Source organism: Chiloscyllium plagiosum, unplaced genomic scaffold (assembly GCF_037043375.1).
Source record: "Chiloscyllium plagiosum isolate Xiang-an unplaced genomic scaffold, Cpla_swu_hap1 HiC_scaffold_34, whole genome shotgun sequence".
NCBI classification, from domain to species: Eukaryota; Metazoa; Chordata; class Chondrichthyes; order Orectolobiformes; family Hemiscylliidae; genus Chiloscyllium; species Chiloscyllium plagiosum.
In genome coordinates, this window is record NW_028270172.1 from 14219026 (window position 1) to 14231358 (window position 12333).

The 12333-nt window shown below is 39.4% G+C and overlaps 1 protein-coding gene across 3 annotated transcripts in view; it reads right to left on the reverse strand.

Moving 5' to 3' along the window:
* Positions 1-2023: 2023 nt before the first annotated feature.
* nphp3 (nephronophthisis 3) overlaps positions 2024-12333 on the reverse strand; it is a 65223-nt gene continuing 54913 nt past the window's right edge. For all 3 annotated transcript variants that reach the window (XM_043719514.2, XM_043719513.2, XM_087978494.1), the window contains exons 24-28: positions 11056-11183; positions 8625-8865; positions 6636-6761; positions 5583-5698; positions 2024-4839 (exon numbers count right to left, since the gene is read on the reverse strand). In XM_043719514.2, coding sequence (XP_043575449.2) covers positions 4659-4839; positions 5583-5698; positions 6636-6761; positions 8625-8865; positions 11056-11183 — 792 coding nt within the window. In that variant the 3' untranslated portion in view covers positions 2024-4658. The remainder of the gene's footprint in view (positions 4840-5582; positions 5699-6635; positions 6762-8624; positions 8866-11055; positions 11184-12333) is intronic.

A 12333-nucleotide genomic window follows, 5' to 3' on the forward strand; every position in this document is an offset into this window, starting at 1 on the left:
TGAAGGACAGTCAGGCTAATGTTTGATAATGTTTCCACAGAATCTGCTCAAATTAGATTCCTGATGACTCAGTGGTGAACAGTAAATCTGGTCCAAGCAGCCATAAAGGTGGCAGAGGAGAGAGCTGAACATTAAGTTATCTCGCTGCTTTCACCGATATCTCATGGTCACAAAGACAATGGAAGGAAGGAAGGGAGGCTGTAACGGTTGATAAAGCCTGCTCCTTGCAGTGATGGTTTCAGTATCAGTTCTCCCATCTCTAACTGAGAATGGTTTTATAGTAATGTTTTCAATAAATGTCAAGGCTACAGAATGTTCATCTATCCTCACTGGTTTTTTGTCAAAGTAACAGGCCAACACGAGAACCGTTGTCCTATGCATCATTAGACAATCTTAGGCTGTAGTTTTTACCAGCAATAGGTATTTTCAAATCAATCTGTTCAGGGATGTTAGGGGACATCTCTGGAATAGTTGGGACTTAAACCTGGGTCTCCTGGCCCAGAGGTAGGGACACTACCATTGCATCACAATAGCCCTTATTCCCATAATAGAGCAATGCACTGCGGCTATTAAGAATCATAAAATCTCTACAGTGTGGGAACAGGCCATTCGGCCCAACACGTCCACACCAATCCTCCAAAAAGTAATCCACCCTGACCCATTCCCCTACGTTTACCCCTGACTTATGCACCTAATCTACACATCCCTGAATACTATCAGTCATTTAGCATAGCCAATTCACCTAACCGACACATCTTTGGTCTGTGGGAAGATAGAGCTGAAAATGTGTTGCTGGAAAAGCGCAGCAGGTCAGGCAGCATCCAAGGAACAGGCGAATCGACGTTTCGGGCATAAGCCCTTCTTCAGGAAAGATACCCATGGGAAGATACCCATGCTGACACAAGGCAAATGTACAAACGCCACACAAACAGGAATCAAACCCAGGTCTCTGGTGCTGTGAGGCAACTGCTATCCACTCAGCCACCATGCCGCCCATAAGAAGCTGAAAACTAAAATTGGAAACGTTCAGCAGGCCTGTGTAGAAATGACCATTGTGCAAATTAGTCCCTGTAACTGGTGCTGAAGCTGAAATGTTGACCCATTTGTGTTTTTCCTACTGGTGCTGGCTGACCTGCTGTGAATTCGCTAAATATGTAAACAGTGACACCACTCTGACAGCAGGAGAGAAAAGCACGACACAGCATTGTAGTGAGAACCACGTTATGGAACCAGAGGTAAGGCACTACTCAAGTGCAGCATCCAGTTATGTACAGGTCGCTCTGCTAATATCGCACAGTGTGTTAATGTGAATTCGCTATAACAGGATTGACGAATTGGGGACACTTTCTATAGTGCGGATGTTTAAAGTATGTATTGATTATAATATGATTCAGGCCTCAATTGTTTAAATGGTGCTGCCATTACACTATTTTCTTATAACACAGAATTGCACAAGAATAGAACTATTGCATTATAGCAGAAGCAACTGTATAGCAGCATAAATAAAAACACAGTGCTGAAGAGAGCGAGTGTCTTACTCTAGAATATGAACAAACATGGGATACCAGCAACACAGAATAGTAGCCTAGTGAAATAGTGCAGCCTCCAAGAGTACAAGTAAAGATGCCCAACACCACTGAGAGCTGAGACAGTACAAAATCCACAGAAAATGCAGTGACCACAACATGCTCAAAAGTGTACTAATATGAATATGCAAGGAATGAAGGGATATGGACCAAGGGCAGGGAGAAGGGATTAGTTTAATTTGGCATTATGTTCTGCACAATATCGTGGGCCGAAGGGCCTGCTCCTATGCTGTACAGCTCTATATTGTTCTCACAACATCATTTTTTTAAAGCACTTCTCAAGTTCTAGACCTGCTGGCCAGTCTAAGATTTATCATAATTGTCCAGGGTAATCTTTTCTGGAAAATTTAGCAGCAGATAGGCTTTATCTAGAACTTGCAGAAAACAGTCTTGGTTCCAGTAAAACAATCAAGAAGCTTAACATACTACAACGGATGGATAGTTTGAGTGAATTTTATTGTATCCAGTTACATCAGATTGATTGCATCTGCAAGTTCTGCACCAAAATAATAAATGCGCTGTGCATTATTCCATGTCATTAGGGTGGTAAATAGATTTCAAATTCTTTGTTACAACTTCATTTACAATACTGTATTTTCAGGACTTAATAGCTTATTTCTCAAACAATAGGATAACATTACATTGCACTATAAATCTAAATACTTCACATGTAACTTTAAAAAATTAACAGTTTTTTTTGCCTATTGGCAATTTTCAATCAAGGCACATTTACCCACATTTCCCCTTGTACCGTCTCAGGTTTGCTTTGAAGGGAAACATTCCACAACAACAATGGAACTCAAAATTCAGGCAGTTGCAAGACTTTGTGACTTTAAACATTCGCACATCTGCTGCACAAAAGATTAAGGACAATATCAGGACGATAACGTAACAATGCTCCAGATTACTTCACATTTCAGCGGTTAGACCGAATCAAAAAGGGAGCGTATACTTTAGTGGTAAGTCAGAGTTACTTCTGAAGGTGAGAAAAGATGCCGTAAGACAAAGTGGTAGCAAGGCAAAGTTAGAACTCACTAACATCTCGGGAATGAGAAACTGCAACGGTCAGGTCAGTGTACACACTACTACAATGTAAACTTTACTCTTTACCATCCACTATGCTTATGAACCTCCCACTCTGGGATTATCTAACCTGTTGCTTGTATCCCATCACTCCTTTTTTCCCTCAAACTTCAATAACTGTGCTATTCACCTCAAATACTGTCAGAGAATTCCACATTCTATCTACTCTCTGGGTAAAGAAGTTTCTCTCAAATCCTTCACTAGATTGATTACTGACTCATTCAATTTATTAGAAGATATATGAATTTATCACTTTCAGATTTTCCCACAAGTGGAAATATCTTCTTTGCTCTGTCAAACTCCATAAATGTAAAACTCTCACGTCAGATCACCTCTCCAGGACCAGAGCTCTAGTCTGTTCCGCCTTTTGGGTTATAATTTCTCAGGTTTGCTATGGTGTGTCATTTCTTATTTCCACTTTCTCCAAGGAGTGCCCCAATTTCCTTTTTTAAACATGAAGTCTCCTGCAGTATTCATCTTATTCTTCCTGTGGCTTAACAAGCATTCAATATAAATTTAACACTGTCTCAGTACTTTCAGTTCTGACCCTCTTCTGGAAGGGAACTTTCATGCTTCACATTTTTTCAAAGCCTTATTAACCTGTGTTGCTAATTAACCTTTGCTAAACCCTATGTTGTTATTTATAATGATGTGAATCAATCCCCTAGAATCCTTTGTGCCTTTCTCACTCTACTCATTTCTCAAGAGCCACGTAGTTTATGTTACTCTCACCAATATGTATCACGTCACAATTGTCTACATTGAAAGTAGCTTGTCAATTACACATCCATCCTACAAATTTATTAACTTGTTGGGTCTTTATTGCAGTCCTCCTTAGTGCAAACAATACCTTCCATGAGTTTCCAGTTAATCAACGGATTTTACACTTGTTAACTCCCAGTGGCTTACAGCTCTTCAGTACTGTCCCTTACACAGGCTACAAGAGCAGCTGTAAAATGGAGGATGCAAGCAGTCACTTGGGTGAAGTGAGACCATGGTCTGAATTGGAGACAAGGTGAGGGATTTCTGGAGGCAGTGTGCTGTAGGATTACCAGTCATTGGAGGTCAGCAAGGTTAGTGTTGAACAGGATACTTTGTTGAACAGATGGAGGATGCGGAGTTTTGGATGAGCAATGGGAGGAGTGCATCTGAACTGTTGAATGAGCTCACAAAAACAGCTGTATTGGCCAAAAGGACCTTTCCCTTCATTGTGAGATGAGGGTTTCCATGGCAAACGGCACGATAGCCAGATATTTATGTCCTATATTTAATATTGAGGTATTGAGCATATCACTGAAATGAGCAGTTGTGTTTTGCTTCACAATACTGCATTTTCAATAATATAAAGAACTTTCACCTGCAGCAACTAAAAAAAATACATCAACATTCTTTTGTACAGTTATTATCTTGTTACTCTCCTTCAAGGTGATCTGTGGAATTTTATTTTGGAAGTATTAGTTTAGGTTTCCTTGAAAAACGTTTTTCCTTTCAAAGAAAGGAGGTTATTTAACATTGCTATATTTAAGCCTGTTTAAGACTGAGACAAATTTATACTCAATTGGAATAAAAACAAAATCAGCACTGATAAAAACCTCAAATGTTGCTCACAGAAAGTTTTGTTGCTTTCCCCAAGCAGTGTTATTGTTCAGTAATGAAATCTTCTTTTACAAATGTGTTCTGCTAATTCAGGACACCTGTAGGGTAACATGATGCCAGTTACTAGCTGAAAGGACTTTGCTTTCCATTGTCACAGCTTTACTGCTTAAACCTAATTTTTCTTTCTGATAAATTTCTTTATGCAACTTGTATCTCCTAACATGATTACTTCAGTTTCTTAGAAAATTACCGCTGCAAATTTAAATATAACTCCATTTCAGGCTTGACATAGCATATAGTAATCAAGGCAGCTGTAAAAATGGAAATAACAATATCACCTTGCCCCAATATTTTTCATATTTACAGGTTCTGCAGTCCATTTCTATCCATGAGTCATCTGTATCCCAGTTCTAGGTAGGGATTAGAAACCAGCGCATTTCTTAAGCTGAAAGTGTCTCCCGTGGATGAATGTCTTGAAAGAGCTTTTCCACCAAGCACTGAGGCCTCAGCTTCCTTAATATCCATTGCTCTTTTGTATAGCTCAGCAGCTTTTTCAAAATTGGCCTCCTCATAACTGTAAATTGCAAAATAACATCAGTCTTGCATTGTGGTACATTGATGTGAAAGGGTGTCTGAAAACTACTTAATATTGCAAATATCGAATTAAACAAATTTTTTTACAAGTTTCTCCACTTTGCATCCTTTTCCTTACTGCCCTCTGAGCTGTAACTTTGTAAGTCACAAGTTCATATCCATGGTTTTCAACAGCACCCGATCTTAGTTCAACTGAAGCTCATTTAGAAACACCAAAACTACATGAATACCTAGATTTTTTAAAGTGGCTTTTTCTGGTAGTATTTCTACTCTGTAGAATTTGTTTATCGTTATGTGTATAATACATGGACATCCTGTTCTCCCTGACTCAATCTTCCTGCACAAGGTGGTCCAATAATCTGCCCTCCTACACATTCAATCCTGACAATTACGTTTCAATACATTGAGCTGTTTTTCACTCCCTCAACTCCATTCTCCTGCCTTCTCCCCATCACCCTTGATCCCTTTACTAATCAAAATCCTAATCAAGGTGTCAAACTGATACTTTACTTGGGTTTGCAAAATTGCAGCTTCACTCATTTCCAACCTCAGCCAAGTAAAACTTCAGTCAATTCTGTTGTGCCATATTTCAGCACTTGAGATGTAGCATGACAATGTACAAAGTGTACACAGGCACTGGCATAATGTTACCAAGCTAAAACAAACTCGCAGCAGTGATATATTTCTGACAACTATAAAGACCATGCTCGGTGCAGCTGTTACCTTAGCACTGCTAGATTCTTCAGTGTCTCCCCCACTCTGGGATGAGAACGACCCAAGCTGTCCTCATAAATTTTCAGAGCACGTTCATACAGTGGTAAAGCTTCAGCGTGTTTTTTCTGTGGGGAAATGTGACACATTTATGGATTTTTTTTAAAGTTAAAGGATTAAAGATTGATTTTACATCAAAGTTGTTCACACCTCAATTATGAAATTGTGTATCATATAAATGATTTTACACTCTAGATTATTTATTCCACATCCAATTGTTTACACTTGGCAAATCACCCATGATGCATGGTATGTTCTCAAAGTACATTGTAAAGTAACTAGTGTCTTTAGAGCAACTGGTAAAAGACTTCATGGTTAGCTAGTGTCAGCTGGATTCTTGCATCTGAAATAATAGGCCACTATTTCAAGAATTACAATTTTTATACATTTGACATCTTGCAAGCACAAGCAACCTTCCCACACTATTAAAGATATTTTTAGTCACTCTTTTCAGATATGGTATGACCCACCTCTTGAGCAGGTGGGACATGAACCCTGGCCTTCTTGTCCAAAGATACAGACACTCACGCTGCACCCACAAGAGCCCTCCCATTCGATGATATCTTTATTGTAAAATGTAGAAAATTATGGGAGGTGAATGTTCAAATTCAGGATATGTACTCCAGATAGGTGAGGCTTTGCGGCAAGGCAGTAACTCAACATCAGCCCTTATTATTTGGCCTAGCTTTCCTGATTGCTCGTGTTTGTTTTATATGCCCTGATGTTCTCTCCCTTCCACACTTCGAATACATGACTGAGAGTTCAGAGCCTTGCCCCTCACAATAATGTTTGTGATAATAGTCATGTCCACATGCAGCATTTGCACAGTAATAAGGATTTTCATCCCCCTGTCCTCGGTGTTTTATTCAAAACCACCTGTATTAGTAAGTTTCCTGAAATCTACTTTTGTTTCTGTTCACCTTTCTTAAGCCTCGCCTAATATAACTGTACAACAACATAAAGCAGAGTAACAGCCAGGTATCGTGAGGCCAACAGTTAACATACCAACTGACAATACAGAACAGCCAAATTCACCAGGGCAGTTGCCACACTTGGGTGCTTCGGGCCAAAGGACTTCTGACGAATTTCAACTGCCAGCTGACATAAAGGAACAGCCTTGTCCAATTTTCCCTGCAAATCCAGACAAGGATTAATATGCTAAGAAACAGTTTTGGTATTAAAGGCAACAAATAAAGCAAGAAATATTTCATGCACTTGATGGTTTATAAGCTACAAGCTCAATGGTAATTTATTTGTTCCTTGAAACTAGTCATTTGAAAAACAACTATTTCACATCCTGCCATATAAATCCATCTGCTGTTACATATACAAATGAGCATTAAATATTGTTTAAATAGAATCAATGGATTTTTACACTGGAAAATTGCAGTAAACATCAAATGTACCTCTCACAGTATAAATATAGTTCTCCTTTTAATTAGTATTCACATTACATTTAATTGCATTACAAATTATCCTGATGAATCTAAAACGAAAAAATTTGACAAAATATTTTTTCCGGCAATACTGAAGTTCTGCACTACCAAACTACCAGCTGTCAATAAAACTTAGTGATGTTGTCAGGTGATTTCAAGGGAAATATATAAGAATTACTTTGTATTCCTGAAACAATCTGCAGGTGAACTAGAATTTTATAAGCATCATATTCTAATGCATAAATTTGTGAATTGCACAAGTACATTTCAACGATCCTTACAGAAATACAAAGATTGCACCCCTTGGAATTATAAAAATTGAGGGCTGATTTGATCAAAGTTTTCAAGGGGAAACTGATACTATAGATAGAGAGCACCTATTCCATTGGTTGGGGATTCTAAGGCACAAGCATGTACACTAAAAACAGGAGCCAGATCTTTCAAAAGGGAAATTACTGAAACAATTTTGCAACAAAGGGCAGCACAAATTCAGAAATACGTTCCACAACTGGCAACTGATGCTAGTCATCTGTTAAATTTAACACTGAGATCAACAGAAGGTGTTGAGGGATATGGAGCAAGGAGAGCTATAGAATAATGTTAGAATCTTGTTGAATAGCAGAACAGGTTCAGCTGGCCTCCTTCTGTTCCAATGTTCCTCGGGTATGTCACAACGTTTTAGTAATTTTCCTGCCTCCTTGCCTTGCCCCACACTTGCAGAGTGGTGACCTTCAAGCTATGTATAAGCAATTGACTTTCGCTAATAGAGAGAGATGCTTATGGCCCTTTGTGAATTATGGCATAATGTCAACTAGGAGAAAGTGAGGACTGCAGATGCTGGAGGTCAGAGTCGAGAGTGTGGTGCTGGAAAAGCACAGCAGGTCAGGCAGCATCTGAGAAGCAGGAGAGTCGTGTTTCAGACAAAAGCCCTTCATTCTTGCTATGCTTTTCTAGCACCACTCTCTCAACTATAGCATATTATCAATAATTTTCATTTATGGGATCAGCTATATTAAATTATGAAATCATTAAATTATAAAATTATTTAAAAATATATTTACTTTTCTTTGCAAAACAACAATCCTCTTTAGTTTTCCAATTCCTGCAGCATAACACTAATATTCACTCATTTTTGACTTAGATTCATTTCTACTCTAACTGATATATAAGTTTAAGAGGTCAATATTCAGATATGGATAGGGGATATGATTTGGTCTCAATCAGGAATGGGCAAAATTGCTGGTCTCTTAAACAAGTTTATGATACTTAAAAAATGCAATCTACAATTTTAAGGCTCTCTCATCAGGGATGCTGCAAGATGCATGGGAAAATAAACATTTTAAATACTTTAAGGCAGAAATGAAGGGATGAAAGATTATTAGTGATACTCAGGAATACAGAGTTGAGATTAAAAATCAGATCCGCTATGATCTTATTGAACAGCAAAGCAAGCTCGAAGGGCTAAGTGGCCTTCTTTTGTTCCCTGTTCATATGTTCGCAAAGATCAGGAGTTTTCAAAACAAAAATTCAGCAATCCATTGCAGTATGGTTAACTCACTCGCTTTTTATACAACACTGCCAGGTGTTTCACAGTATAAGCCACAGAGGGATGATCAGGTGCCAGGGCTATACGCCGAATATCCAGTGCCCTCTCATACAGCTCCTCAGCTTTCTCATGGTCCTTCTTCTCATTGTATAAAGCTGCCAGGTTATTCAAAGACTGTGCACAGTCAGGATGGTCACAACCAAGGGTCCGCTCCCTCATTTCCAATGAACGTTTAAAGAAGATTTCAGCTGTCCTATGTTGAAATTGTAAAAGAAAAACAAATAAAAAATCTTCTGTGATGCCTGTAGCTGTATTTCTGACACGTTAACTAAAAACTAGGCTTTGAATCCAGTGTAGGGAACCATTACAGCTTACCAATTTTACTCCACGATTACGGATTTTCCTTATAATTTTATTGTACGGGAGACAAGATTCTTATTTGAAGATAGACAATGGCATACACAACCATTGGCGTTGGCATTTTCCTTGTCAAAGCTTTCCGAGAACAAGCTCTCAGCAGAATGCACCCCAGCCCACTGAGACATACTCAATCAAAGCAGCTTTGTGCTTGATACCGGAATCCCAGAGCATCATGTTTTCAATACAGATGGGAAAATATTCTGCAAACTAACTTTCCAGGGACAAACCACTCAGTAAAATTCTATTCCACAACCACAACTTGCATTTACATAGCATATAGGGTTACATCATTCAGCCATTCGGACCATCAACCATGTTCCACATTCAACTGCATCATCGTCGATCTTCTACATCAGAGCTATTTTCCTGCACTATCCACATATATCTTTTGATACCTTCAATATCTAGAAATCTACCAATCTCAGCCTTGAATATACTCCATAGTGCTGTGGGGTAGAAAATTCCAAAGATTCACCATGCTCTGAGCAAAACAATTCCTTTGTCATCGCAGTCCTCAATAGGACTACCTCCTGTTAGAGTCACAGAGATGTACAGCACAGGTACAAACCCATTGGTCCAACTTGTCCATACTGACCAGATATCCTAAATTAATCTATTCCCATTTGCCAGCATTTGGCCCATATCCTTCCAACCCCTGCCTGTACATATACCCATCCAGATGCCTTTTAAAATGTTGTAATTGTACCAGCCTCCACCACGTCTTCTGGCAGCTCATTCAGTCCACGTAACACCCACTGCGTGAAAAAGTTGCCCTGTAGGTCCCTTTTAAATCTTTCCCCTCTCACCTAAACCTAACCACTAGTTTTGGACTCCACCACCCTGGGGAAAAAGATCTTTGGTATTCATCCTATCTATGCCTATAAACTTCTATAAGGTCACCCCTCAGCCTCTGATGCTCTAGGAAAAGTAATCCTCCAACCCTGGCAACAGTCTAAAATGGTGTCCCCTGATTCCAGAAGTGAAAGCCAGAGAAAACATTCTTTCTGCATCTACCTGTTGAGCCTTGTAAGAACTTATTACGCCATTAAATCACATCTAATTTTTCTGAACTCCAGAGCATTCTGTCTCCTCAAACTCCCCTCAAAAGACAATTACATCACCCCAGGGATCAGTGTGGTGAACAAACTTGGACACTGAGCCACATATTAGGAAATGTTAGTCTCTCTGATGGGTTTTTAAGAAGCATCTTAAACTAAGCAGACGTGCAAAGATGATAAGAAAGAGAATTCTAGAACTTGGAGTTTAGGCAGCTGGATGCAGAGAGATTGGGGGATATTTCAATACATTCAAATCAACACCGAACATGCCGTTTTGCATTTTACTTAAAAATGTTTTGTTAATTTTATGTGATTGTGAACTAAGGAGCAATACACGGCTCCACACTGACACCAGAGTACTTCATCACCAGATCTCTAGCGTATCAGATGAAGTTGAGCAGACTCTGTTCAGGTTTTTGTTCTTGAATACCGACAGGGAGAAGATTCTCACATTGCTGGGCTAAGTTGAGGAGACAGGGAATTGATGTTTTGGAAAGGTTGAGATCTTTCAGTATTGTTCTGTACAAGATTTGACATTTGCACTAAAACACTAAGAAATATCATCACTGAGCAGGGATAATCAAGAGTACATAAGATGTGTACAATTTTACACGTATGTTTCCGGGTTCTCTGGTTTCCTTCCACAATCCAAAGATGTGCAGGTCAGGTGAATTGGTCATGCTAAATTGGCCATAGCACTTGGTGCATTGGTCAGGGGTAAAGATAGAGTAGGGGAATGGGTCTGGGTGAGTTACACTTCAGAGGGTTGGTATGGACTTGTTGGGCCAAAGGGCCTGTTTCCATACTGTAGGGAATCTAACCTTCTAATTCTAATCTATTCTGAGCACACCATTGTGAAATTAAGGAACTGAGAAGTGGTGTAATCCAAGGTTTATTCTGATCTTCATTGTTGGTCAGTTGATAATCAGACACACAATGATAAATCATTCATTAAATTTCCTTACTCAATATTGTTTTGAAGGTAGTAGAGAACTCCCAGTTCATTCAGTATGCGAGCAGTGTCTGCCGACTCTGTCCCAAGTGTAAGCTCCTCCAACTGTAGAGCGCGGCGGCGAAGAACAGCAGAACCATGCTGAGGTATAAAATATCACTGTTTAAACTTTGCAATTAAGCTTCAAATACTTCAATACAGCAGACATGCAAAACTCCAAAATCCTCCTTTGGGCATAAACGTTATTGCAACCACTACTAACCAAAGTGCTTTTCAAGAAGAAAGAGAAAGCAGTGAAGATAACAGCAGGACACTACAATCAGATGTGTGAGGAGATAAAACAAAGCAGAAAAAGTAGAGCAAACTTCAGGCTGAAAGGAGAGGGCTGGCTTCATAATCTAATACTAGAATGGAGGAAATAGGAGACAAAGCATGCTTTAAGTACAGCGACTTCACACAGGTTTATTAGAGATCACCATCACAGAGTGAAACACAGCCAGAAAGAGGTTAGTGTGCACTGACACAAGAGAGATGATGGCCACATGGAACTTCATGTCAGTGAGAACATGGATAGCAGAATTCTAAATGGAACATTTTGATTAAAAATGAAGAATACGTTGCTCAATCGAATTACTACTTTATCAGACTGCTCACCACCATGAGCAATCAACACTATCAACCTCTCCCTACAGCTCAAATCTTCCAACCCTGGCAACATCCTTGTAAATCTTTTCTGAACCCTTTCAAGTTTCACAACATCCTTCCGATAGGAAGGAGACCAAAACTGCATGCAAAATTCCAAAAGTGGCCTAATCAATGTCCTGTACAGCCGCAACATGACCTCCCAACTCCTGTACTCAATACCCAATAAAGGAAAGCATACCAAATGCCTTCTTCACTATCCTATCTACCTGTGACTCCACTTTCAAGGAGCTATGAACCTGCACTCCAAGGTCTCTTTGTTCAGCAACACTCCCTAGGACCTTACATAGTGTATAAGTCCTGCTAAGATTTGCTTTCCCAAAATGCAGCACTTCGCATTTGTCTGAATTAAACTCCATTTGCCACTTCTCAGCCCACTGGCCCATCTGGTCCAGATCCCATTGTAATTTGAGGTAACCTTCTTCGCTGATCACAGCACCTCCAATTTTGGTGTCATCTGCAAACTTACTAACTATTCCAGTGCCATATTCCTAACCATGCCCTGAGTTCATTTGCCTTCCATGTTAGGCCTCTTGCATTGAAATAAATGCAGTTTAATTTATCAGTCCTACTTTGTTCTTGTCCCTGC